At 43.2% G+C, this 27,339-nt stretch overlaps 1 protein-coding gene and 1 long non-coding RNA gene across 2 annotated transcripts in view; both read right to left on the reverse strand.

Annotated features, from left to right (window-relative positions):
* The window catches only part of LOC307215324 (amine oxidase [flavin-containing] A-like), a 33,604-nt gene extending 12,998 nt beyond the window's left edge, over positions 1-20,606 (reverse strand). Inside the window, exons 1-6 of the mRNA XM_079974532.1 lie at positions 20,557-20,606; positions 20,441-20,522; positions 8,305-8,399; positions 7,899-8,036; positions 3,623-3,727; positions 2,259-2,350 (exon numbers count right to left, since the gene is read on the reverse strand). Of these exons, the coding sequence (XP_079830658.1) occupies positions 2,259-2,350; positions 3,623-3,727; positions 7,899-8,036; positions 8,305-8,399; positions 20,441-20,486 (476 nt within the window). The 5' untranslated portion in view covers positions 20,487-20,522; positions 20,557-20,606. The remainder of the gene's footprint in view (positions 1-2,258; positions 2,351-3,622; positions 3,728-7,898; positions 8,037-8,304; positions 8,400-20,440; positions 20,523-20,556) is intronic.
* Positions 1-27,339, reverse strand: part of LOC307215344 — a 551,858-nt gene that overhangs the window by 24,069 nt on the left and 500,450 nt on the right. The gene's annotated exons all lie outside the window — the stretch shown is intronic.

Here is a 27,339-nt window from a genome sequence, read left to right on the forward strand (position 1 = left end):
CAAGTTTTTTGCAGTCATGTTAATCCCTAGGTATTTCACTTTCTTAGCCACAATTAAACCTGTCTCATTCTGAAACCCTTCTTTCTCCATTGATGTTAAGTTCAAGCAAAGATTCTATTTAATTGGCCTTCTTGGTAGTTCTGTCACCCTCGGAAGCTTGAGGGGTGGCAATGTGAGATAAGAGTAGCCCATAAACTGTGGAATTCCAACCAAACAGAGGTGTGCCTCCAGCAGCATCATTATTTGGCTTTTATCACGCATTGAAGATGCACTTATTTATCCAGGGCTTTGATAACTGAATAGTATTATTTTGGCCTACCTGAAAATTGTGAATTAATGTAAGGATTTTAAAATATTATTATTGATTGTTGGTTTTCTTTTGTTTTAAACTCTATTGTTTCTGCCATTATAACCTGCCCTGGGACCTTATGGTGAAGGGTAGGTAAGAAATCTAATAAATAATAATAGACGAGAGTGAAGTGTTTTCTTAATCTGATGAGGAAAGATCATTTTAATGAGTGACAGCTCCTCCTTTGTTCATTAATTTTCTACTGCTATTGATTTGTTCAGAATTTATTGCCTTTATTACGTTCCTAGATGTTATCACTTCCACTAAAAATAAATTGTCCAAAATCTCTGTTAATCGCAAAGACCTTAAAACTGCAGATAGGATATTAATATTGGTCTAGACCAGAATTGGCCAGCTGATGATCTGAGGTAGCTCCCAACTAGGCTGTTAGTCTACAAAAGCAATATGAATGTACAAATTCTATGGATTCTACGTACTGTAGCCTTATTTACTCAATGGTTGCAGTCAATGATTAATATTTGCTTTGGGGAAAACTATATTTCACATTAAGGACACGGGTGGCGCTGTGGGTTAAACCACAGAGCCTAGGACTTGCCAATCAGAAGGTCGGCGGTTCAAATCCCCGTGACGGGGTGAGCTCCCGTTGCTTGGTCCCTGCTCCTGCCAACCTAGCAGTTCAAAAGCACATCAAAGTGCAAGTAGATAAATAGGTACCGCTCCGGCGGGAAGGTAAACGGCATTTCCGTGCGCTGCTCTGGTTTGCCAGAAGCGGCTTAGTCATGCTGGCCACATGACCTGGAAGCTGTATGCCGGTTCCCTCGGCCAATAAACTGAGATGAGCGCCGCAACCCCAGAGGCGGTCATGACTGGACCTAATGGTAAGGGGTTCCTTTACCCTTTACCTTTATATTTCACATTTAGTGGTGATGTTTGCCTCTGCCCTCCAAGGAAGCCTCATTAAGCTCATTATTTATGTAATTGAAAAGGTTTTCAGCATCTCTTTTGAACCCTCAGTACTGGTGAGTGTGGTGGGGCATGGCATGGCTGGGGCATCATGGCTCCTTGTCTGGACAGGGTTGGGCTGGGGTGAGACCGGGAGCATGCAGCAGCAGCACGGTCACAAATCCAGCAACTCTGCCAGTGCAACCATGTAGTTCCAACCTCACCATGGCCCTGCCAAGATAAGCAGCAATGACGTCAATGGCAGGAGGGTGGCTTTGCCCCACCACACACAGTGCAGATACGCCTCATTGTGAGGGGTCTTCCCTTGAAGTCCACCAAAGTTCTCCCTATTCCTGTCTCTCAATGCATGCATACACTGAGATGTGGGGAAACAAATGGAACTACCTCTTAAACTGTGGGGAATGGTAATGGGTACTATAATACCATATCCCAAAGCCCCTCCTTTCACCTTCAGAATCAGGAACATGTTTTCTATACATCTTCCAGTATTCATGTTTATTATTCATTGATGCAATGAATGCACTTTAAAAAAAAAACAGATTTTATGGAAGTGATGGGGAAAGCACTGAAACGTGTGAGATGGACCAATGTTTACCAGGAAGAAGTGTGAACACCCTAAAAACAAATCAGAATGACTACTCATTGTTGCATAACTGCCCACCAAAGAAATCAGAATGAATGCTCAGTAAAGACTAGGTATTGTCTAACCTGTGCATAAGCTTTGCACAAGCAAATCAGGATGGATGCTTAAGGTCAATCTGTCAAGCATGTTCCGCACTTTAAGTATATTCTACAATTTTTAACTTTCTGCTCCCAAATGTATTTCTCTAGCCACACTGTATATGTGTGAGTGGTTATTCTATGACTAGAGGAGAGAGGCAACATGAATAAGGCTTTGATGTATGTAGCCTGAATATGGCATGCAACAAGCAAAGAAGCAAGTATCACATTAAGGTAAACTTTCAAAATGAATCAAATCACCTACTTGGTCCAGCAGTGTTTGTCAATGAATTCTTTCATTGTCATTTTGTCCCATTCTGCAGCATGTGGTGCATCCCAGGGAGAATCAGCTGGAATCTGAAGACCAGAGGTGGGATGTGGGGAAATAAGTCACTCTTCTTACTCGCCAGACTACATACATCACAGTTAAAACTGAACTTCCATCCATGCACCGAAAGAGCATTCAGGCAATAGTTTCACTCCACAGCCCCAAATGCATGCTAATACAATTCTCTCTCTCTCTCTCTCTCTCTCTCTCTCTGTGTGTGTGTGTGTGCGCGCGCGCGCGTGCATATATATGTACACACACATACACACACACACACAAATGTATGTATGCTTCATAGATGCAGAACACTCCATGTGGAATAAAATTAAATAGTTGAATTCTTCTATTCAGAACCAGTAGAACATTGTTTTAATCGGTCAGAACCGCTGGAGATAGGACAGCTATTAGTACATATTTTCCAGAGCTGTCAAAGTTCACTATATATACATTTAATACTCACTAAGATTTCAAGTGCAATCCTATACATGTCTACTCAGCACCACTGAGTCCAATAGGACTTATACCCAGGTACCCAGTGGGGGCTAATCCTTTTTGGCCTGAGGGTCCCATTCAACCATAACCAACCCTCCAGGGGCTGCACATGCATCTTGTACATACACACAGAAAGAGACACCACTTAAAGGCAGATGTTCAGGTGCAAAGTCTCCTTCTCTCAGCTGATCCATGCAGATCAACTGGGCAGAGACCTTTATTGCCCCATCTCTGCCCATCAGATGATCCACCTGATGACTGGGGAGGGGGCAATTTGCATCCCTCTCAAGGCACTGGGCTCCGCCCACCCCAACACTACGTCTGTTTTATTTTCCCCTTCTTTGCTGCTGTTGCAAAAAACTCTCAGGTGGAGGGAAAGAAGAAAAATTGGCTTGGACAAAATATATACCACTAACTCTGCTTCTGGGCAAAATAGAGTGAAGCTAGGCTGGGTCACATCCAACAGAGCCAGCAAAGCTGAACACACAAGAGATTTCCACTATCTGTATTTCATTATTAGGATAGTGCCGGAAAGGCAGGTCTGTGCCTCTGGCACAATTTATTTTCCTGAAGTAAAACACACTTGGTTGTTAATCATGCCAGATGATACCAACTCATTTGGCCAATACATTTCATAATTGAAGATTTCAATGTCTAACCAACGATTATACAGTATAAAGAACTCTCTTTGATTCTTGATGGATTCTTACTGAATGCTGTCTTCATGTAGCCCTAATGATTTTCCATATGAGCTTTTAGAAATATTGCAGATAATGATACATAGTATCCCTTCATTGTTTCTAGCATACCTCTTTTCCCAGTTCATCCATTGTCCTCCAAAAATTGTTAAAATCGAGATATACGATAGGATTCCACACTGGAGGAAATGCACCATGGAATGGATAGGACTTTCCCTGAAACAAATAAATATATGGAACAATGGATTTGTTTCCTGGCATGGATCTGAGGTCTCCATAGCAGCCATATCAGTTACAATCCACAAACAAAATTGGAAATGAATCCATAAACACAAAGTATAGAAAAAGATGGCTTTTTCTGAAGACATCAGCCAATAAGCAAAGCTAGTTAAGGTAGCTTTCATACACAGAATATAATGTCCATTTCTGGGGTGTGGGTGTGTGGAATTAAACTTTCTACATTTTGTTATACCACAGTCAAAATCAAGGGAAATGTATTCCTTTTAGTGAGAATATAATATAATATTCAAATATAAGCCAGACCGATCCCAAAACAAACCCTTTACACTACATACAAATTAATCAATAAATATTTAACTGGATGCAAATATTGCTGCATCATATGTCATTTATGTGATTTCATGAATATTCTTAAGTGAATGCCACCCTTCTTACTTTAGGACTATAGGGATCAGGACCACAAGGGTGTGAAAGGGTTAAGGTCTACCATTTCCTTTTGCTAACTGCATGAATGCTCTCATGTCTTCTGAGAAGAGCATAATTTTTTTGCTGCTGAATCTACTACCAATTGATTTAATTTTGTGTCCCCAAGTTGTGATATGGGCGTGTGTGTCCAGAATGTCAGCAAAATGCATTGCAAAATCTGGGCTGAGGCTATGGCAAGAAAAAGCTTCGTCCTGATTTGCATGCATGTTTGAGTAAAACCTTTTACATTCATGCCATGTAGCTCATCAGATTGAAACTACTCTTGAAATGGCTCTAAAAAGCAACATTTAAAAGTGTGCTCTATATAATTCATCTGCACTGGTTACCAGGACATTTCAAATATTCAAAAAGCAACAGCTAACAACTCCATTTATCCACCCCAACAAACTGAAATCAAAGAACACATAATAAATGCAATAAACAAAGCTCAAGTTCATTGTCCAACTGCCTCAGAAATAAAGGTTAATGATTACTATGGGATGAGTATTCTGACCTCTAAGTATTGCAGAAACAAAATCTCCTACAGAGTTTTTTCTTCTTCTCTTCCTCCAGCTGTTCTCACCGTTCTGCTTTTGCAAACTGTGCTCAGTTTGGTCTTTAGGGCAGACACCCAAAATTGAAAACTTCATCTCCTAAGCAAATAGAGTTGCTTTCTTATACTACAGAGACCTGCCCCACCCATCCTGCCAATTGCTAAACTTCAGTAGAGAAGCAGGCTAGCATGCACAAATTAGGGCATTGCCCATTAATTCCATGTCCCGTGTTTCCCTGGATGCCATAAAAACCACTGTGGTGAGACAGAGCCACAAAGTCACCCTCCTTACAGCAGGGTCTCTATAACACTGGTCTCAGGAGGGTGGATCTGATAAGGTACATAGGGAGCTGCCTTATACAGAGTCTGACTATTGCTCTATTTAGCTCTGTACTATCCACACAGGTTAGTAGTTGAAATATACTCAGAGTCGCAAAGTGATTTCATGCTCTTTATTCAGCTCATAGTGGTGAGGAGGAATGGAAGTCCCCTCAAAGTGTCTGCTTTATATACATTATTTACACAATGGGCTGCACGTGATTGGCTAATTCCGGACTTCTCCTGTAGGCCAATCAGGTTGTGGATTCACTTCTATCTGGAGCTGGATTGGGTGGCTCCTGCCGACCAGTCATACTGCTGCATTGTTCTAGGACCAATCAGACTGCTGCATTTTGGATCCTATTGTTCTAGGACCAATCAGACTGCTGCATTTTGGATCCTATTGTTCTAGGACCAATCAGACTGCTGCATTTTGGATCCTATTGTTCTAGGACCAATCAGACTGCTGCAGTTTGGATCCTATTCAACTCAGTACATAACAGTAGCATCTCTCTAGGATTACAGACAGGGAGAATTCCCAGCCCTTCCTGCAGATTCCGAGGATTAAACCTGGAACCTTCTGCATGCAAGGCAGATGCTGAAACACTGAACTCCCTTCTAGATCTCTGCTCCCCTATTGCATGGATGTGAAACGCAGTGTTTGAATAGGCACCAAAACTACTGTTGTAGCTAAATAAACATAGCGTAAGGAAACCAAATAAGAAAACTGCAGAAGACTTTTGGGCACTTAATCCTGTGTTGCTGCTCAGAGTGGCAGGGAGATAAATGTGAGTGGCAGTGCTCTAATGCAAGTTTTTATCCAAAGTAACTCAGCAGATAATCCAACTGGATTTACAGAAACATGAGAAAACTTGTCCAGTTATCACAGCTAAGTAGGAAACGTCCTCAACCCTTTCTTAGCTCATAATCACAAGATACACACCTCCTGGGAATAGAGGAACATGATCATTCCCATATAACTCAAGAGGGAGGGGGAAAACATCATCAATCAAGAAAGCAATTTCTCTTCAACAGTTAGAAATAAACATTTTGCTGTATCTTCTAAGTGCTCTGCATTCAGATTTAAAACTCAACAGTGAACTTGTGCTGAAACTAGTGACTGGAATTATGGTCTGAAGGTTGGGAACAGCATGTAACGCAATCAAGGTGGCATGACAGAAGTTATTTTTTATTGCATACAATTTTGGCTATCACACTCTATTGCTTTATTATTTTTAAATGACATTTGAGCTTCCAAAAACTTGTTTTTGTCTACGGTGTATTGGGGGGTGGGGAGAACACACCTTGTAACTGTGGAAACTCATGCATGTTTATTCAGATGTAAGTCCCACTGTGTCCTGTTGAACACACTCACAGCAAAGGATGCATAGACATGCAAGTGCAGAGTTTTGTTCGGTTCTTCTCTATCCAGTTATTGATTTTCAATAATACAATGTGTATATAAGGCAACAAGAATTAAACTGGCACACTCTTTCTCCCAACCCAAACCCCTCCTAGTTTTAGGTGACTAGTTACAACCCTTCTATTTCAGTGGATGTTTGGAAGAGCGAGAACCTGGATTTATGCTGCTATTAGTAATTGTCATTTAATTATTCAGTTATTATTTTTTAAAGATTGTGTTGTTTTATGGAATGAAGAGACAGTTCCTACACAGAAAGCATTTCCACTGATAAGCATTCTCTTTAATTTCTGAAACCAAGATGGGACATTTTTGTTTTGTTGGAAACACGAGAACTCATAGCACTAAAATCTGTGGTTGTCCAAAGAAGCTGGATGTTGGAGGATTCAGAACAGACAAAAGGAAGTATTTCTTTACACAGAGCAACAGCAGGAGGCAGTAATGGGGGACAACTTTGATAGCTTTAAAAGAGGATTAAACCAGGCATCGGCAAATTCGGCCCTCCAGATGTTTTGGGACTACAACTCCCACCATCCCTAGCTAACAGGACCAGTGGCCAGGGATGATGGGTCTCAAAACATCTGGAGGGCCGAGTTTGCCTATGCCTGTATTAAACAAATGCATGGAGGTTTTATAGAAGTAAAGGCTACCAGTGGCGGCTAGTCAGGATGGCTATGCCCTGCCTCCATGGTTGGAGGCATTCTGCTTCTGAATGCTTGTTGTTGGAAGGCACAAGAGGGGACAGTGCTCTTGCACTTGCATCCTACTTGCAAGCTTCCCATTGCCATCTGGTTGGCTACTGTGAGAACAGGATACTAGACTACATGGGCCACTGGCAGGATACAGCAAGTTTGTCTTATGTTCTTATGAGTGTTTTGGAGTTTGGGGTTTTTTTGTTGGAGGGCAATAAAAAAATTGTTCTGCAAATCTTCAGGTTCCTGAATCTATAAAGTCCTTATCAATTGCCTTCACTCAGCAGTGATTCATGGATCATCCATATGCAGTAGGGAATTTATTACAGTGGTACCTTGGGTTACAGACGCTTCAGGTTACAGACTCTGCTAACCCAGAAATAGTACCTTGGGTTAAGAACTTTGCTTCAGGATGAGAACAGAAATCGTGTGGCAGCGGTGCGGTGGCAGCAGGAGGCCCCATTAGCTAAAGTGGCAACTCAGGTGAAGAACAGTTTCAGGTTAAGAACGGACCTCCGGAACGAATTAATTTCTTAACCCGAGGTACCACTGTATTAGAAAAAGAATGCATAAGAAACATTTCCACTCAACTGTCAATAAACAAATAGAAAAGAGATATATGTCCTTCATATTACAATGCATCAAATGTTTTCCTGTGCACACTGCTGCCAAAAGGAGATGTAGAAATGTAATTCTTACATTTGTATGCAGGATAACTCTCTCCTTTACGTTTACTTTGTATGTTTCTATGCCAAGTTCTTTAGCCAGTCGCAGAATTCGGTTCTGGGTAGGTCCCACGTAGGCTCCACCAACATCTACATAGTTTACTTGCTTGTTCTGTCAAAAGAGGAAAAAATGCAGGAATAACAGAACCTACTGGATGTTCCACACTGGAAGAACCAGGAAGTGCTTATGTTTCATAGCAGCAAACAAAGCTCCACCTCAGAATTAGGCCTAATTCACACATGCAAACTTAGAACCACAGTTATGTGTTCTACATGACTTTGTAATTATGCAGAACCTTTTGCAGAATTGGCATCCTCTTTCAAGAATGTCATATGCTACATTAAACATAAAATATGGTTATTGGCTACTTGTTTCTTACCCTAACTGTGAAAGTCCGTCCTCCAACTCTGTCACGAGCCTCTAAAACCACAACATTAACTCCAGATTCAGACAACAACTTAGCTGCCGACAGACCTAAAACAAAGACAAAACAGTATTTTATTTTATTTCCTCTACCATTAAAAAGTACTGGGTTTTCTCCAACAAAGTTGCTCCTTTCATGCTCCTCTTCTCCCTGCCCTCTCAAGCCCCCTGCATCTTCTCCAGAGGGTCAGGGAAACCCCAGTAGAGATTTGGGGAATGGGGTGCATGGAGTGAAGGGGGAGTAGGAGGGGAGGGGAAGTTCATTGAATAAGTGCAAACAGAACAACTCTGTGAGGTGGAGACAGTAATGACCTTTAAACACATCTTAGAATCCTTTATGTTTACCCAAACTTTCCTGGACTCAGTTAATTTTTATTTTCCATTTTATACACTACTCAGTTTGATTTGTGACATACAGTAGCATTCAGTTGGTATATTGTTTTAATCTGATTTTTAGGAATTTTATGAAATGCTGAATGTTAATGTTTTTATTGAAACCACTTAGATATATTTAGATATAGATAGATAGATAGATAGATAGATAGATAGATAGATAGATATAAATACACACACACGCACGCTCAGAAGTAAGTCCCATTGAATTTACTTAAACTTAGTCCTAAATAGTAAGTGTATATAAGACAGCAGTCATAGTTATGTCCCACTGAAGTCAATGGAGTTTGTTACAGAGCAGGTATTCTAGGACTGTGCTGCAAGATGCCCAAAGGGAAGCAATCTGGATTGTCCCTGGAAAATTGGAATCAACCTGGCAAAATGATGTACCCTCAATTTCATTTCCAGAAAAGATGGAAAAAGAAAAGGCTGCCACCTATGAACCCAGGAGGGTGCATAATCCTGCAGGGTTATTTTCTAATTGCCAGGTCATTTGTGGTTTGGGAACACCTGCTGCTGAGCTCCCAGCTGGCCTTTTGGGGTTTAGATTAAGAAAAAGGAAAAAAAACAACAACCAAAAAGACCACCATCCCCTGGCCACCTTGTAAGAAACAGACACTGCAGTTGTGGGCTATGAACTGAAGATGGTTGACCTAATGATGCAGGGCAAAATTATTGAACAGTTCATTTGATTGGGAGGTGAGAAACAAATTAAATGAACTATTTTGGGGTAATCTCAAAGTGAAATAAATTGTTTTGCCTGCAGTTAAATTTAAATTCTAACAATTATTTCTAAATTTGTACCTACACATAAAATTTGGCAAATGCACATTTAATGCAAATTTCTGCCCTATTCCCCTCTTTTATGGTGCATATTCTGCCTTTGGGCGATGTGCAAATGGACACCCTCGAATTGGGTTTAATTCCCCCCTTTTAAAAATGTATAACTGCATGAGGATGAAGCTAAGTAACACAAAGAACCCCTCAAAATACAAAAACCTTCTTGAATACAAAAATGGCTGGATAAGCAAAGTGTTAACTAGCCATATATTGGCTAGGAATATACTATGAGTGAGGAGGAATTACACAAAACGTCTCAGCGCTCCCAACAATCTGAGGAAGGAAATAGGTGTACTGCCAGTCTTATATGTAATCCAGCAATTGGCTCTCTGTACTATCAACTAGCACAGAGGCAGGAAGGAAAAGCCCTTTGGAGCCCCATATGTCTAGTCTCAAGGCTTAGCATCACAAGCCTGGAAAGGACCTCAGGCTCACGTGACACAGTGCAGTCTTTCAACAACCCAGAGTTCTAAACAGGAAAACAGAGCAAGCAATTTTGGAATTTTATCTTTATGCCACTTATTTTCCTCTGTTCCAGAATCTCACTAGTTCTTGGAGACTCCAAGTAGTAAGACACTACTTTGCCTTTTCTATGGAGAACAAAGACTCCAACTATGATGCGGAGGGGAGCAAGCTACACATGAGAAACAGGTGCATGTAATGTTTCTTTAAAATCAAAAAGCAGCTTCAGGAGTGGATGATCAGGAAGAGAGGTGGATGGGGCTTTATCCTTTCCCTGCCAGCTGTTTTTCTGTTTCCAAATTCATTTGCCTGCCACAGTGTTTCTCTTTTGCAGTTCCAAGTATTCCAAAGCAGCTGGACACAGCAGGTGACTATCTCTGTGCTGACTACATGACAGCTCACAACCATGTAGAGTCTGGCTACAGAGAGAGGTGGATTTTACCATTACCCCTCCCAGTAGTGGCCAGTGGGGCTGTGCAGGTGCGGTTGCATTGCTCTCCTGGCTTCCCAATGCTGCACATTGCTGTAGACTACCAAGACAGGGAGGGATGCGGGTGGCGCTGTGGGTAAAACCTCAGCGTCTAGGATTTGCCGATCGTCAGGTCGGCGGTTCGAATCCCCGCGGCGGGGTGCGCTCCCGTTGCTCGGTCCCAGCGCCTGCCAACCTAGCAGTTCGAAAGCACCTCCGGGTGCAAGTAGATAAATAGGGACCGCTTACTAGCGGGAAGGTAAACGGCGTTTCCGTGTGCTGCGCTGGCTCGCCAGATGCAGCTTGTCACGCTGGCCACGTGACCCGGAAGTGTCTGCGGACAGCGCTGGCCCCCGGCCTCTTAAGCGAGATGGGCGCGCAACCCCAGAGTCGGACACGACTGGCCCGTACGGGCAGGGGTACCTTTACCTTTACCTTACCAAGAGGGGGAGGGAAGGGAAGGCAGCAGGAAGTTCAGTGTGGCACAGTGGCAAGAACATTGGATTTGCTTCCCCACTGCACTGCACTGAATACAACCCCTTCTTCTTTCATCATGACTTTTAAGCACAGATAGTTCCAAGTCTGCAACTGTGTTGGAATTTTAGATGCTTTAATTGTGTGTTTGCCACCCTGGGTAACTTCAGGAGGAATAATGGGATTTCTTTCTTTCTCTTTCTTTCTTTCTTTCACCAGCACTGGTGAATAGTACTCAGCTGCATCCCTCATGTCTTCCAAATGTAGTCCTAGTTTCAAAAACCTTCATGCCATTACAATTTATTATAGACCTTGGCATTTTCTGAAGAAATTAAGCCTTTCCACCCAAAAGTCACAACAAAACAATACTTATTCACAAGCTCCTAGCAAAGTAGAGTCTGCTTATTATTTGGTCAGGGCAAATAAGTCATAGCCACTTGAACAGTTTGCCCAGGCGTTTCCATAGCAACTCAACTCAAGCTTGGAGGTGCTACAAAAAGGGGGGGCTGCATCCCAGTTTGATTCTACAGTGCATTCAAAGACACTAAACTGCAACTGCCACATTCAGCACCAGAACTGACCTACTTTTAGAAAAAGCTCCCAATCTCATTGCATCCAAACACAGATGCACAGCGATATATACAATTTGTGCTACGATCCAGTATGATTAAAAAGGAAAATAAACTAATGTCAGGCTAAAGATTACAAGCCAGTTCTTCCCAGCTGCCCCCAAATTTAGCAAAAAGTCAAAACAAAACATCAGCAAAATTCTACAAGAGCTGCTTGTTCTCATCACCAACAAATCCTAAGTGTGTGAAGAACCGTGAGTGCTAAGTAGAAACTATCCATTTGGCTGCAGAACAGAATATGGTCTGTAGCAACCCCATTCACATTAAATTGACTTCTCTTGTGTAAACAAGCTGTAGACTGAGGGCTTTATCTTAGCATTACTTTTAAAAAACATGCATAAACTGTTAGTTAACTGCATTCCATTTGCAAGGCTCCCTACCGGAACCAACTCAACTGATCCAAACACGTGAAACTTGGGCTGTTGTTGCAATACTCCTCACAATAACTATTTAATATGTGCAGGTATCTCTCAGCTAGAAATTGTTCTAAATGTATTTATTTATGTCAAAGCCTGTAGAGATGTAGCAAGGTGCAAGTCGTCAAGAAGGAAGTCAAAACACTTATTCATATATGATGTGCATGGGATACTAACCCAAAGGAGTGTATAATATACATTGAAACATCATGTAGCACTCCTCTCCACCAGCTTTTGGGGGGGGGGAGAGGATTAACCCACCAAGGACTGTGTGGGCTGCTGGGGCTTCCCCCGTGCAGGTGGGCAGGAGGCTCAGAGCCATGGGGAGGCAAGCTGCACTTGGTCGGGCCTTAGGGGCTGGGGTGCCAGCAGTGCCTCCTCCTCATGGTCAGCTTAGGGATGCTGAGCATGCCCTGACCTGGGCCTGTGGAGAGGGAAGGAGGGGTAGGGTGCCTGGCCCCTCCATGTGTCGGGGCTGTTGGAGCATGCATGCACATGCTCCCTTCCACCCGCCGAGCCGCCTCCGCCTCCCTGCAATCGAGCAGCATATAAATTTTGTTAAATAAATAAAATCAATAGTTACTTCTAAGAAAGGAGGTAGGTGGTTTATATGATTTTCCTGTGCAGTTCTTTACTAATTAAGCAAGATTTTTTTTAAACTGCTAAAGTAATGAACAGCTAAAGAAATAAGTCATGAATATGAGCTTTATGCTAGAATGATAACACAAGCATCCACCATGAGATTATGGTTATCGTGGTGCATTAAAAAAAAGTTATTGGCCTATTAGAGCAGTCGCCTTGCTAGTTAACGCTGAACAGTAAGCACAGAAAATCTCTTTATGGTCTTGTCTTTGCATTTTATTTGTGCATTTATTTCCCAACATTTCTCCTTTCTTATTCACTGTCCACATCAGTTAGTGGTAAATAAGGTTAATTATCAATGTATCTTTATTACATTAGAGCTCCACCATAATGATGCACTTTTGCCATGATTTACTTTCGCTGCTTCCTCGATGGGGAATCTAATTATTCCTACACACAACTGAGAAATGAAATCTGGCAATGGCCCATCTTAACTTCAGCTCTCATTAGTCAAACAGGAATCTCTATGCCAAGTAAAATGTGGAGCTGCCAATATGGGCCAGATAATACTTCGAAAATCCCCCCAGGGATAAACTTTCCTGCCCATTCTTCCCTTTTCCAATATGCAGTTGTGTTTTAATGGTATTTTGTTAGAGCAGCTTACTGAAATGCATGGCCTAGACTTGTTTTTCCAATGCATCTTTAGGTAGCCACCAATAGTCAAAATCCCTTTCTTTTTAGGATTATACCGGACCATAGGACACACCAGACCATAGGAGGGGGAGAACAGGGAATTTTTTTTTCTTGTTCTCCCCCTCTAAAACAAGGTGCGTTCAAGGTGCATTCACCGAGCTTGTGGGGCTGGCGGTGGGGAGAAGTGCTGCTTTCCCCCACCGCCAGCCTCAGAGATCCCTGAAGCCTTTGCACGCAGCCATCCCCAAGCTAGAAGAGCGAGACGGAGCCCTCCGTCTCACTGTTCTGGCTTGGGAACAGCCTTCTTTTGCGCACAGCCACCCCCAAGCTAGAAGAGCGAGATGGAGCCCTCCATCTCGCTGTTCTGGCTTGGGAACAGCCTTGCTAGCCTCTCCAGGGCAGCGGGGTGAAGGCACCCTGCTGCCCTGGAGAGGCTTTGCGTACAGCAGTCCCCAAGCTAGAAGAGTGAGACGGACCCCTCCGTCTTGCTGTTCTGGCTTGGGAACAGCCTTGCTAGCCTCTCCAGGGCAGCGGGGTGCCTTCATCCCGCTGCCCTGGAGAGGCTTTGCCGCGTAGCCATCCCCAAGCTAGAACAGCAAGACGGAGCGCTCCACAGCGCTCCGTCTCCCTGTTCTGCCTTTGGGCTTAGCAGCGCAGCCTGCATTCGCTCTATAGGATGCACACACAATTCCCCTTAATTTTTGGAGGAAATAGAGCGAAAAATACGCTAATTCCCAGTGATAAACCAGTCATGAGGATGAACAGACACTGTGGATAGCCCAAAGCCCATAGGCAGAATGTTTACCACACATAATAATAATAATAATAATAATAATTTATTATTTATACCCCGCCCATCTGGCTGGGTTTCCCCAGCCACTCTGGGCGGCTTCCAACAGAGATGAAAAATACACTAAAATGTCACATATTAAAAACTTCCCTGAACAGGGCTGCCTTCAGATGTTTTCTGAATGTCAGGTAGTTGTCCATCGCCTTGACATCCGATGGGAGGGCATTCCACAGGGCGGGCGCCACCACCGAGAAGGCCCTCTGCCTGGTTCCCTGCAACTTGGCCTCTCGCAGTGAGGGAACCGCCAGAAGGCCCTCGGAGCTGGACCTCAGTGTCCGGGCAGACCGATGGGGGAGGAGACGCTCCTTCAGATATACTGGACCGAGGCCATTTAGGGCTTTAAAGGTCAGCACCAACACTTTGAATTGTGCTCGGAAACGTACTGGGAGCCAATGTAGGTCTTTCAAGACCGGTGTTATATGGTCTCGGCGGCCGCTCCCAGTCACCAGTCTAGCTGCCGCATTCTGGATTAGTTGTAGTTTCCGGGTCACCTTCAAAGGTAGCCCCACGTAGAGCGCATTGCAGTAGTCCAAGCGGCAATTACAGAAGTAATTGCATAGTAAATAAAGTTGTTGGTATTCTATCAATATGACTTTGATATTGTGGGAAATTGCAGTCAAACATAGCAATGCATGAGACCTAGCTAGTGTATAAGGGGTATGTTATGTTCCTAAACTAGGTCACTTTCCCTTACCTCCATGAGGAAGAAAATGAAGCTTCTTCCCCTTCCTTCCTTCCTTCCTTCCTTCCTTCCTTCCTTCCCCTCTCTCTCTCTCTCTCTCTCTTTCTCTCCCTCCACCATCCTCCCATGTGTCAAAGAAGGACATGGCTATGCTTGCTCCCAAGCTTAGAGCAAATGTCTGGAACTATAGTCTGTATTTTCTACCCAAGAGTATTTTTCCTGTCTGCAAAGCATATATGATATTTGCAGATGCTGTCATTGCAGAATTCACAAAGCACACCTATATTTTCTGTTTTCATATATTTGAAAACTAGTTAAAATTATGATTTAGCTGGATGAGCAATTCTATGAAATGGAATAGGATTCAGTTTTTTTTCTTCTCAACTACTTGGTCATGTTTGATAGATAAATATGATAGGAAGCACTTTCATTTCCCACTGCTACCAGCAAATTTGAGAAGCCACTTTTCTTGGCAACATGTTTTTGATGTTCCAAGCAACAAACCACTTACTACTATATTCAGAGTCCTCTGTACTAAATGAGATGATGCTAATTATGAACACAGCTTAGTTTCCTATGTCTTAAATTTACTTAGAGATATACCTGACTGCAGGGTTCTTTTTGATGTTGCTTACATACTGTACTTCCATTATAACCCCTAGAACAAATACAAGATCACAGAATCCTGACCATGATTAAAGCAGCCCACAAATGCATTCAGATCCTTCTTCTCCGATATTATTCAGGGAAGTGGCCTGTATTAACTTCCTCTGTACTTTGATCTGCTATATAACATTGACTCAAGCTGATGCTGCAGGATCAGAACTAGGAAAAAATATTGAAATATTTCCCAGTATTCACCTCCATTTTATTTGCACTGTGGAAATAATCAATACCACCACCCAACTCAAGTTGGGATACACAAATGATAGGAATACTATCATCCAATATCCCATCAGAGATCAATACAAGTTCCCAGTTAATGCATTTTATTAAGATCTGTGGTTAGTGGCCAATGTTATGAGGTCAGAAGTACCTAGTTCAGATTTCACCCCAGTCATGAATTGGTCTTAGGCAAGCCACACATCTTCACTCTTAGTTCACCTCCCCCATCTGTAATATAGATTTACTAACAATAGCCAAGTTTGCTGTAAGGGTTTCCAGTAATAAGGATATGAGTGGCCAAAACACTTTATTTTCAAAAAGCAAAATATAAATGTATGTATTTTAATAAATAAATAGGCAGCACCTATTTCCTGGTGCTTATCCCTGGTAATGTTTTTGTTTTATTTGTATATTTTTATAGGGATTCCTTGTGTTGTTGTTTTAAAAAACAATCCTAATTAGCATGCATAGGTTTTACACATTTTGTGATTTTTAAACTTTTTTGGGTTCTCTCACCCAAGGGTACTTGCCCCAAACTTGGATCTTGGCATCCAGGGAATTCTCCTTTCTATATGCATTTATTTTACCTTGCACCAACACAAACTAGCACACAAAATACATGAATAAAATGTACAGCAGGCAGATAAGAACTCTCAGAAATATGTAATGCTTGGAGAGAAGGGGGCTTTTACTATTATTAATTAAGCAATTCAGCTGGTTCTCTTAACGGGATGTATGGGGATGGTGGAGGGAGTGGGTGAGATTGCTCTGCACCCCATGTAGTGGAAAGGACAATTAAGACAAAGCTTTTTTGGTCCTGGCCCCTAACAATTCTGGAACTCCCTTCTGATGGATGAATGTTCAAAAGTGATTTGAAATACTCATCTCCAGGTTCATGGGGAGGGTCATGTGAAATGTGCTTAGAGACTCAGATGTTAGATTGCAAGTCTTCACGGCTGGGGCCATCTTTTGTACTGTGTGTCTCAAGACCTTCATCAGCTCACTGAACTTATAATTGCTGCCATAAAAATACAGCATAGAGTAATAATGAAATTATGGGACATAAATGACAAAGAAGGCTGAATTCTTATTCCAAGGCCAAACTACAGGCTAGGCTGAAAGATGCATGATTAGCTGATTCCCAAGCTTTTTTTTTTTAATAAAAAAAAAGTCAGCCATGGAAGAGCGGAGGTACTAATCTGATTGTGGATAAATAGAAAGGGCTTTAGGTATTTAACCCTTGCCCCTGATCTGATCTTCCAATCTATATCACATACACATGGCATTTGCTCTGTCTTGAATAAAAATTCAGACATGAAAATAAGGGACTTATATTTCTCCCCCATCCCCCTACACCCCCCCCCCCAGCATGGAGCAATATTTAAACTGGAAAAGGGTTAAATGCCACCATCCCCGGCACCACTTCCTGATCAAATTAGCATTCCCTGCTCCCCCAGCTGCATTTAACAAAACAACAGATCTCCCATTATAACATGGAACTTGGACCTCACCCTGCTTCAAAACAGGTGACTTCTAATTCTAATAAAGCATTGCTCTGCTGCTGTAAGATACCAACATCAACAGGATGTGATATTGTACTTTTTGTTTGCACATCCTGCCTTATTCTATCCAGATGAGTGGGTGTGACATTGCTGATGTAGGTGTGGAACTTCACTTGACTAGATTGGGTGGGGTCGCGGGAATGGCAAGCACCATGTGGGGGAGGAAGCCAAAAATCAAATAATAAGCCAAGCGCTTATACAGTGGTACTTCGAGTTACATACGCTTCAGGTTACAGACTCCGCTAACCCAGAAATAGTACCTCGAGTTAAGAACTTTGCTTCAGGATGAGAACGGAAATTGTGCTCCAGCGGCGCAGCAGCAGCAGGAGGCCCCATTAACTAAAGTGGTGCTTCAGGTTAAGAACAGTTTCAGGTTAAGAACAGACCTCCGGAACAAATTAAGTACTTAACCCGAGATACCACTGTACTTAACCCAAGGTACCACTGCACTCTCTTTAGAAGAGGATTAGACAGATTCATGGAGGATAAAGCTACTAGCCACAATGTGTTCTACCTCCACTGCCTCAGAATACAAGTTGCTGGGAATAACAGCTGGGGAGGGTACTGTTGCACTCAGCTCCTACTTGTGGGCTTCCCATGGGCTGGCCACTTTGAGAACAGGATGATGGACTTAGATGGGCCACTGGCCTGATCTAACAGGCCCCCTTTTATGTTCATTTAAGTGTGGTTGCCTATTACCATCCATGAGATTTGCATGCTAAATTTCTCAGATGAAGTGGACTGGGACTCCAGGTTGTACAAAGTTATGCTCTGTAAACCCTACAGCCTTAAAACCTGTTGTTTTGGGGCTGGCTGTAGCTATTCATTTGGACTATGTAGAAAGCACCTTCTTAGGGTGCTTACAGGCACCACTTTTATTCTTACTCCACATGAGATCTGGGCCCTGAAAACAAATTCAGCAGCCATGTTCTAGCTACAAATAAGCACCACTCCCACTGTTATTTAATAAGAAACCTCTGTCCTTTAATTTAGAATAATAATGCTGCTCTCAGTCTGAAGGGCTCTGTCTGATTTTTGGTAGCTTCCTGAGATAGAGCCTTGGAGAGAGGTCAATCAAAGGTTTTCCACATGCTCTCGCTGTGGCAAGCATCCAAGAAAGCAATATGATACAGCCAACTGCTACTGAAAAACAGGAACAAGGCTGGCACTATGTGTGTTTGCTCCCTTAGCTAACACATCCTTTCTTTTCTAATCTGAAGCACTGGAAGAAAAAAATGAAGAATAAATAAAAGTCTGACAGTGAAATAGCTAAATAAAGGAAGCTTTGCACCCCTATGCTAGGAAGACTTCCTCAAAAGCAGCCCCTCCCTCCAAAATTCAAGAGGTACTTCTGAGGCAAGTGTGTGCAAGAGTGTAGCCTAATTGTGCATGCAAACTCTGAAGTAAGTTGTACTGAAATTCAGTAGGGCATACTTCCTGGTATTTGTACACAGACTCATGGCCTTCCTTATTCTATTTATATACTACTTTCCTATAGATGTGTTTTGTCATCTTAATTTTACAATTCCAGGCTGTAGCAAAGGCTCCTCCTCCTATGTATATGTATATTATTTGCTTTGAAAACGCCCATGCTGCCATTCTGTAAAAGCACTTAGGGTGCTGAACAGTCTGAACAAATAAACAATAAAAATATAAAACACCACATAAGGTCTGAATGGCATGGGCGTTCACTTTGGGACAACATTCATTTTTGAACATCCTTGAAAATATAATACAAGAGCTGGATTATATTTCTGCAAGTGCAGGCTTGTTAAACAGGACAGAACTGTTAGCGCCTGCAGGGAGCATGTCTCTTTGTTATAAGGCAAGTAAGTGGGTTATAGTTCTTCCAGTGTTATATTTCTAGCACACAAGTTATTCTCAAAAAAAGATGCCCTGTGTTTGAAGTGGCCAAGGGAATTAATTTTAATGTAATAGACAGTAGCTGGGGAGCACATATTGTGCAACAGGGGTAAGCACTGTGCTTTCAAGCAACCTGTTAACTGAGCATCCACCCAGACTTGTTTGCATGGGAATTAGATGATACCAGCTATTTAAAGAGCATTGATTCTGATTTGTTCAATGGCTGTGTCAAAACAAGTGCTACCTCACACTTTCCAGTGCATTTTCCTGTCAGTTTCCTTAATGCACAAGTCTAGTCTTGTGTGTGTGTGTTGCACAAGACCTGCCAATCAACTACAACTGTACTGCCGAACTCAGTGGGAAGTACTTCTGAGAGTAGGCACATGTAGGATTGCACAAAAAATGCCAACCCCCTTGGCTGAGATACACGTATCAGAATGCAAGTGTCTGCCTCAGGTAGGAAAAGAAACAGAAGAGGAACTCAACAGATGCCAGCAGCTTTCCTGGGAGCAACGCTGCAAGTCAACAGTTTTGGTAATTTGTGTGTATGTGTTTTAAAGGGGCGGCTCAATGTATTGCTTTCGTTATCCGTCAGTGAAGGCGTTTAAACGCATACACACAATGGATCACAGCATCTCATCGTGAGAAAGTCTTCCCTAGCACCTGCTCAGGTCCTGTCCTCTCCTCTTGGGCGAAAGCCTTCCTCTCACTGCTGATATGATCCGTCTGGGTGCAAAGCGCGCTGGGCGGGGATGGGCAGAACAAGCTCCTGGATTCAAAGCAGACCAGAGTGAAACCGATCGCGGCGGGACAAGAAACAAACCAACGAAACACTGCGAAAACGAAACCCCCTTGTACTCTCTCGGCTCGCCAGAACTTCCATCTCGCGGCGCAGTCGCCAAACTGCCTGACAAACCCCCTGCGGCTCCTCCGGAGCCCGAGCCCCAAGGGAGTGGGGCGCGGCGTGACCAGCCTTCTGACCCCGAGCAGAAGCCGGCTCCGTCCGCGACAGGCAGCCAACGCCGAGCCTCGCGGGGCCCTGGGCAGACTGCACAGGGGGCGGGGCCAGAGTCCCTGTCCGCCGGCGGCCAGGCGCCTCCAAGTTCCTCTCCCGAGCTCGCCTCAGCCCGGACGCCTTTCCCGGCGGGGCCACCACTGTCCCCGACGCGCCCAGCCGGTCTCCCGTGACTGAGGGCGCGAGCCTTTCCCCGCCCTCGCCTCCCGCAGCACCGCCAGGCCGGTTTCCTCACAAGGGTCACCCGAGCGGGCAAAGAGCGGGGAAGCTCACCCACCTGAGATGCCTGCGCCGACCACCACCACGTCGCAGTCGAGGCTCATGGCTGCTGCTGCTGCTGCTGCTGTGCCCTTCGCAGCTCCGGGCGCCGCCAGCCTCCTCGCGCGCCTCTCGTCCTGTCAGCGCCGCGCCCGCGCGGGGCTTCTCCACTCGGGCAAAGCGGCCACGGCGGCAGCCCTGGGAACTTCCCAGCTGGGTCTCCCTCTAAGACGCCCCGCCCCCTCGCCGAAGCCGCCAATCAGGGCAGAAGGTTGGTGCCCAAGGGGCGGGGGCGGGGCGCTGCGCTGCTCTTGGGCAGACAGCGGGTCTCTCAGGCCCTTCTCGGGAGAGGAAGAGGGCGAAGTCCCCAAACTGGCGAGATCAGCCCAGCCTCTTCCCACTCATGTACACGAGTGGGCAAAACTGTGGAAAGCTTCTGGAGAAAGTGTATTTCTGAGGTCTGATGGCTCATAACACCATTTTATTTATTATTATTATTAATAACACACTGACAAATGCCCTCCTTATTTATGTTGTAATAAATAATCCTTCATAAAAGTTATTGTATTACATTCTTCATTATACAGTGGTACCTCGGGTTAAGTACTTAATTTGTTCCAGAGGTCCGTTCTTAACCTGAAACTGTTCTTAACCTGAAGCACTACTTTAGCTAATGGGGCCTCCTGCTGCCGCCGTGTCACCGGAGCACGATTTCTGTTCTCATCCTGAAGCAAAGTTCTTAACCCGAGGTACTATTTCTGGGTTGACAGAGTCTGTAACCTGAAGCGTATGTAACCTGAAGCGTATGTAACCCAAGGCACCACTGTATTATCTTTCCATTGATATATAATTTTATGGTATTACTAAAAAGAAAAGAAAAAAGTGGTGTTAAGAGTCATCATAGCCAAAACAAGATGCTTGGCTCTCTTAACACTCCTATTTCTGGTTATTTGGCTATATCTTTTGATAGAATACAGATAATTGAACAAACCTTGTTGCATTACATGCTTTACTGAATTATCTTTCCACTGATATATAATTTTGTGGTATTACTCCATAAAATTATATATCAATGGTATATAATTGGTAGGCAGGTAGGCAGGTTGAGGAGCACCCACACCAACAATTCTTATTATAATAGGATCATAGGGTTGGAAGGGACCATGAGGGTCATCTAGTCCAACCCCCAGCAATGCAGGAATCTTTAGCCCAAAATGGGGCTCCTACCCACGACCTTGAAATTCAGAGTCTCTTCCTGATGTCTGTTGGCTGTCGGAATATCAGTCCTTTGAATCGGATCTGCTTTTCAGAGGCCCATCTATCTTTCTTTAAAGCATGATCTTATCTTTTGAAGGCCATCATTTGCAACATCAATGAAATATTGATAACGGTTTTCCTTTGCAAGATTTATTATGATGTGATGATTTACTTTTAAGTATGTTCAAAGTTCTTTTGCATAGTGAGAAGTAAGGCCAAGCTCAAACTGCTAGTAAATGCCACAAATAGATAAGCAACTTGATGAGAACTGACAGAATCAGCTTTATTCTACCTATCATAAAAAGCAGCTCTGTATTTCCTCCCTTTTATGGGTTCAAATGCTCATTCAAAATTGGCAAAGTAACTGTGGCGAAGCAAAGCAAGAATATACCCTCTGTGCAATCAGGAGACAGGTGTAAAATGAATGTCTGAGTTCACATAATATATTGACAGTTGTTAAATACATAATCATAGAACCAAAGAACCATAGAGCTGGAACAACTGTGGATGCCAACAACATCATTTCAGACCAAGTTAATCATGCAAAGTTGTTGAGAGCCCAATAGTATGAGGACAATAGTATGTCACTGAGCCCACCCTCCCTCAATAATGCTACCTATGTAGCTATGTTTGCAACATTTACACTTGTATTTATCTATACTGGTTTATATTTTAACTGTATCAGTTAATAATAGTTTCAAATTCTGCAACAGTGTTAGACAGGGAACTTTGTACTGTCAGCAGCATCGCTGTGATGTTGTCACTGAGTTTGTCTCAATTTTGGATGTTTTAGAAGGACTTGTTTCTACATTTTTGCTTGTTATGCGTCCTTCAAATGCTGCCTGTGCAACTTACGTACACAGAATTTATATTTGCGGTGGGGGTTTTTTTGTATAACAGTATACATTTTGATTGTATCACTTCATAGTAGTTGCTAAATGAGCAACATTGTTATATGTGGATGTTATAGCAGCTGCATGGCAAGCAGAATTTGAAAAGGTTTGTTTATCTCTATGACCAGCCTTGGTTGTTAATTATTATCTGATGAGGTTCTCAAAAAAATGAAGGTTGCCTCCAACCTTAGCTTAGAAAACCACATGCTAAAAATAACCAAGGCTTGCATTCCGCATAGTTATATGGCCAAAGTTCTGTCAGTGCAAGGATTTTCCTTAGTTAGTCAAGAGAAACTTCTCCCCCTCTTCTCCCCTTGTGTGCCCTCTAACTATGCCCTGGGGTTTCCCCAACCCTCCAGAGCAGATTTGGGAATGGGGTACATGGGGAGGGGGGATTCCCATTGTGCTAGTGGGAATCCTTGTACTGGCTTCTACTAATGCAATAGTAAGCTGGACACAAACCCAAGATACAGAAGCCAACTTGCATTCATACAACCTCCCTTGTCTCAGCTGCTGATGTATACTGGGTCATTCACAACTGCAGGCTCTGGGATCACACTTTAAACTGAACAAGGGCCAGCAGTGTTCAAATGGGTCTGCCCCCTAACTCACCCCGGAGACTCCTCAAAGAGCTCATCCCTCCATGGGAGCAGTGGCACAGGAACACTGGCAGCTGGTGGTCTTTGGATTGTGTGGGGCTGTTTGCTGGTCAAAGAAGTTGTCAGGATTGCAGACAAGGAATTTTCCTGGCCCTGCCTGGAGGTGTCAGAGAACTATAGCTCTTCCAAACAGGTGCTTTGGTACAGTATCCCCCTTATCATGAGTCTCAGCTGCTTGCTCCCATGTACAAGCCAAGACACAGGAAGAGGGAGAAAACAGCTGAAGTGCACGAGTCGGAGAACTCTCGAGAATTTTTTTGTGTTGGAGTTATGCTGGGGAGGAAGAGAGGCCAGTTCAGGAGCTGTAACACAGTTGCACCATCAGGGTTTAATGGCCCCTATGGGTGCTACTTGTGCCCCAAATGGCATCATGGAGGGCTTCCACCATTAATCTTGGCCATGCTTAAGCAGCATGCGGCACATAGGGATAATCTTTTGCTACAGTGGAGGAAAGTGTGCTAGCTTATGCAAATGTGAAGGCAGTGTGGTGTAGTGGTCAGAGTATTAGACTAGGATCTGGGCCAAATACCTGCTAAGCCCTGAAGCTCACTGGGTGACTTTGGGTCAGCTATTGTCTTTCAGCCTCACCTACCTTACATGGTGGTTGTGAGGATAAAATGGGTTGGGCATCATGTATGCCATCCTGAGATCCTTCGAGGGAAGGAGGAATAAAATGCAACTAAAGATAGCCAAAAAAGGGACGCAGGTGGCGCTGTGGGTTAAACCACAGAGCCTAGGACTTGCCGATCAGAAGGTCGGTGGTTCAAATCCCCGTGACGGCGTGAGCTCCATTGCTTGGTCCATGCTCCTGCCAACCTAGCAGTTCGAAAGCATGTCAAAGTGCAAGAAGATAAATAGGTACCGCTCCGGCGGGAAGGTAAATGGTGTTTCTGTGTGCCGCTCTGGTTCACCAGAAGTGGCTTAGTCATGCTGGCCACATGACCTGGAAGATGTACGCTGGCTCCCTCGGCCAGTAAAGCAAGATGAGCGCCGCAACCCCAGAGTCGGTCACAACTCGACCTAATGGTCAGGGGTCCCTTTACCTTTAAAGATAGCCAAAATTAACACATGTGTAATAGAAACCAGACTTGAATGCTATTTTCAGTCTGAGAATCTTTTGTATGGTGTTCTGAAATCCTCTTTTAAAAGCATTTTTTAAAATCTATACAACAGAAGGATAACTGAAGTTCTGATTCTCTGCCAACAATATTGAAAGCTAGCAGAGTGGAGATTGGAGTCATTAGCTTTCCAGATGGCTGGCTGCCCTTCTTGACTGGGGGAAGCTTGTTTTGACATCAGAGTGCAGAGAACCTGGATAAAGGATGTGGAGAAGAGACTTCGTAGTAAAGCCAAAGACCTTGTCGATCACAGTATCACAGACTTCTTTTGTACATATGGAAAGCCATAATCGGTACAACAGTTAAAAAGCATGGCATTATTCCTGGGATGCATCTGAGGCAGAGTCTAAAATAGGTCATATCTTCTGTTTTCTTTCTTTTTCATTCCTGACTTTCACAAATACAAGGCTTTACCATGGACACCCAACAGAACACTAATACTGGATGTTAAAACTTTCTTATCATGAGTAGATACAGTGGTACCTCGGGTTACAGATGCTTCAGGTTACGCGATTTTGGGTTGTGCACCGCGCAGAATCCGGAAGTACCAGAATGGGTGACTTCCAGGTTTTGGCACTCGTGCATGTGCTGAAGTGCTAAATCACGCTTTGCACATGCGCAGAAGCACCAAATAGCAACCTGCATGTGCGCAGACGCGGTGCTGCGGGTTGTGAATGCTGCGGGTTGCGAACGTACCTCCCACACAGATCACGTTCGCAACCCGAGGTTCCACTGTATGCACTTTCTGATTAAGATTAAGATTAAACTTGTGTTTTGCTAAGTTTCCATACTTGTATTTTTATACCACCTTTTCTCCAAGGACCTCATAGTTCTGTTCCTCCTAATTTAATCTTCACAACAACCCTGTGAGGCTAGGCTGAGAGCCAGTAACTGTCCCAAGGTCACCCAGTGAGCTTCATGGCTGAGTGGGGATTTGAACCCTGGTCCCCCAGCTATGGTTCACACATTCAGACATAATACAGTCTCAAAGCACGTAAGTGCTTTCTTAAAAGTGCTATTCCACCCTGGAGCTCAGTAGTAAGACAGTCCCTAGCATCAGGTTTACAGTCTAAAACACATGACATAAAGAAAAAGGGAAGGGGGCGGAAGAGGAGAAAGGCAAGCACAAGCACCAATTTTTAAAGTTTCAGCCTATCTCTTGTGCTTCCTTGACTGGAAGTTAACATACACAGTGTGAAAGGTACAGAGCAAAGCAAGGAGGGGAATTGGTTTAAGGTGGATGAGTTGCCGGGGGCGGGGGGCGGGGGATGAAACTAATGCAAAGCTAATGGAAGCCCACTGTGATGATTTTGCAAGGGACCTTGAGGATGAAACCACCTGTCTCCATGTGGATTTGAGGGCTGGCCCTGACAGTGTCTGTTGAAGGGTCTGATATGCCACCCTATCTGATTTTGAGTCTGATTTAAGTTACTGGTGCCTGGCGTTGTGGACCTTTGCAGCTGTGTGGCCTCCTATATGCTATCTTGACTGGGTAGATCTAGGGTGTGGTGAAAGCACATTATGGGTTGGTGCCTGTTGTGTGAGGATGTAGGTGTGGCCATTCCAGGGGAGAAAAAAACCATCATGAAAACAGAGATTTGTGCCAACTTCCACTCAGTCACCAATACACCCTTGGTGGGGGGCAAGATAATTGAGAGGGTGGGTTTTCAGATGCAGATGATCTGAGTTGGACTTTTTTGCCTGGATGTACAAGCTTTTTTAGAAGGAAACCAGAGAGTGCAACCTTGTTGCTTCTCCTGGACCTCTCAGCAGCTTTGGATGGTGTTGACCATGGCATCCTGCTGGACTACCTCTGTGTGTTAGGAGCACAGTTTTACAGTGGTGTGAAGCCTATGTATTCCATGTAGTGGATTCCCTTAGTTACTGGACAAGATGATGAAAGCATTAATGCGGTGTAAAATAAGATTAGTCAGGATCCCCACCCACCCCTTTGCCCCAGTTCAGAACTTGCAGGTTAACCAAGAAATAAGGTACTGTCCCAACAAAGGAAGAATGGCAAGTAAAGTTAATGGACTACGCAGAAATGGCAAAACTCATGGTAAGATTAAGAAATCAAGAAGAAAGAACTTTCAACAAAGAATGGGGGATTATTGTGGATATGTGGATTATTATTATTTAAATGTAAACAGTTAATACATTAGCAGGATTAATTTAAAATCTAGCGGTTAATTTTTTTAAAAAATAATTTTTATTCAATTTTTTCCAATATAAAATTTATACAATTCATACATCTTTTTTATATCCATTCTCTTTTTTTTTACTTCCCTCAACTTGACTGATACTCCTTCCCTTCTTAATTTATTACACATTTCTAAAACCTTACTTCTAATATTTTTTATAAATTAAATCTTATTTTACTCATATTCTAACATTTCATTTTACAGAGCTTCATTGAAGCTTACAAGCGTTATTTGATTATCACTTAATTTATGCATATACTCTGTAAACTTTTCCCAATCTTCTATAAATTTTTGGTCTTGTGGATTTCGGATCCTTCCCGTCAGTCTATCAAGTTCTGCAAAGTCCATCATCTTCAGTCTCCATTCTCCTAATGTAGGTAGCTCCTCTTGCTTCCATTTCTGAGCCATCAATATTCTTGCTGCAGTTACTGCATATAAAATTAGCTTCCTTTCTTTCTTATTTATCTCATTTCCTGTAATACCAAGTAAAAACCCTTCTGGTTTCTTAACAAAAGTATACTTAAACATTTTCTTCAATTCATTATATATCTATAAAATCTAGCAGTTAAAAGGTGGCTTTGGAAGAAGTATAAAGAGTAATAAACAAAAGGAGTTAAGGAAGAGATGCAGCTTTGCAAATGCTCATATAGGGAACCAAGGAAGGGGAGGAGGGAAGTCTAAACAACTATGTATGCCATCATATTTGATTATTATTATTATTGTTGTTGTTGTTAATTTGAAAAACTGAAAAATAGAATCATAAAAATAAAAAAATAAGGTTTATTAACAT

This window comes from Podarcis cretensis, assembly GCF_951804945.1.
Source record: "Podarcis cretensis genome assembly, chromosome: 4".
NCBI lineage: Eukaryota > Metazoa > Chordata > Lepidosauria > Squamata > Lacertidae > Podarcis > Podarcis cretensis.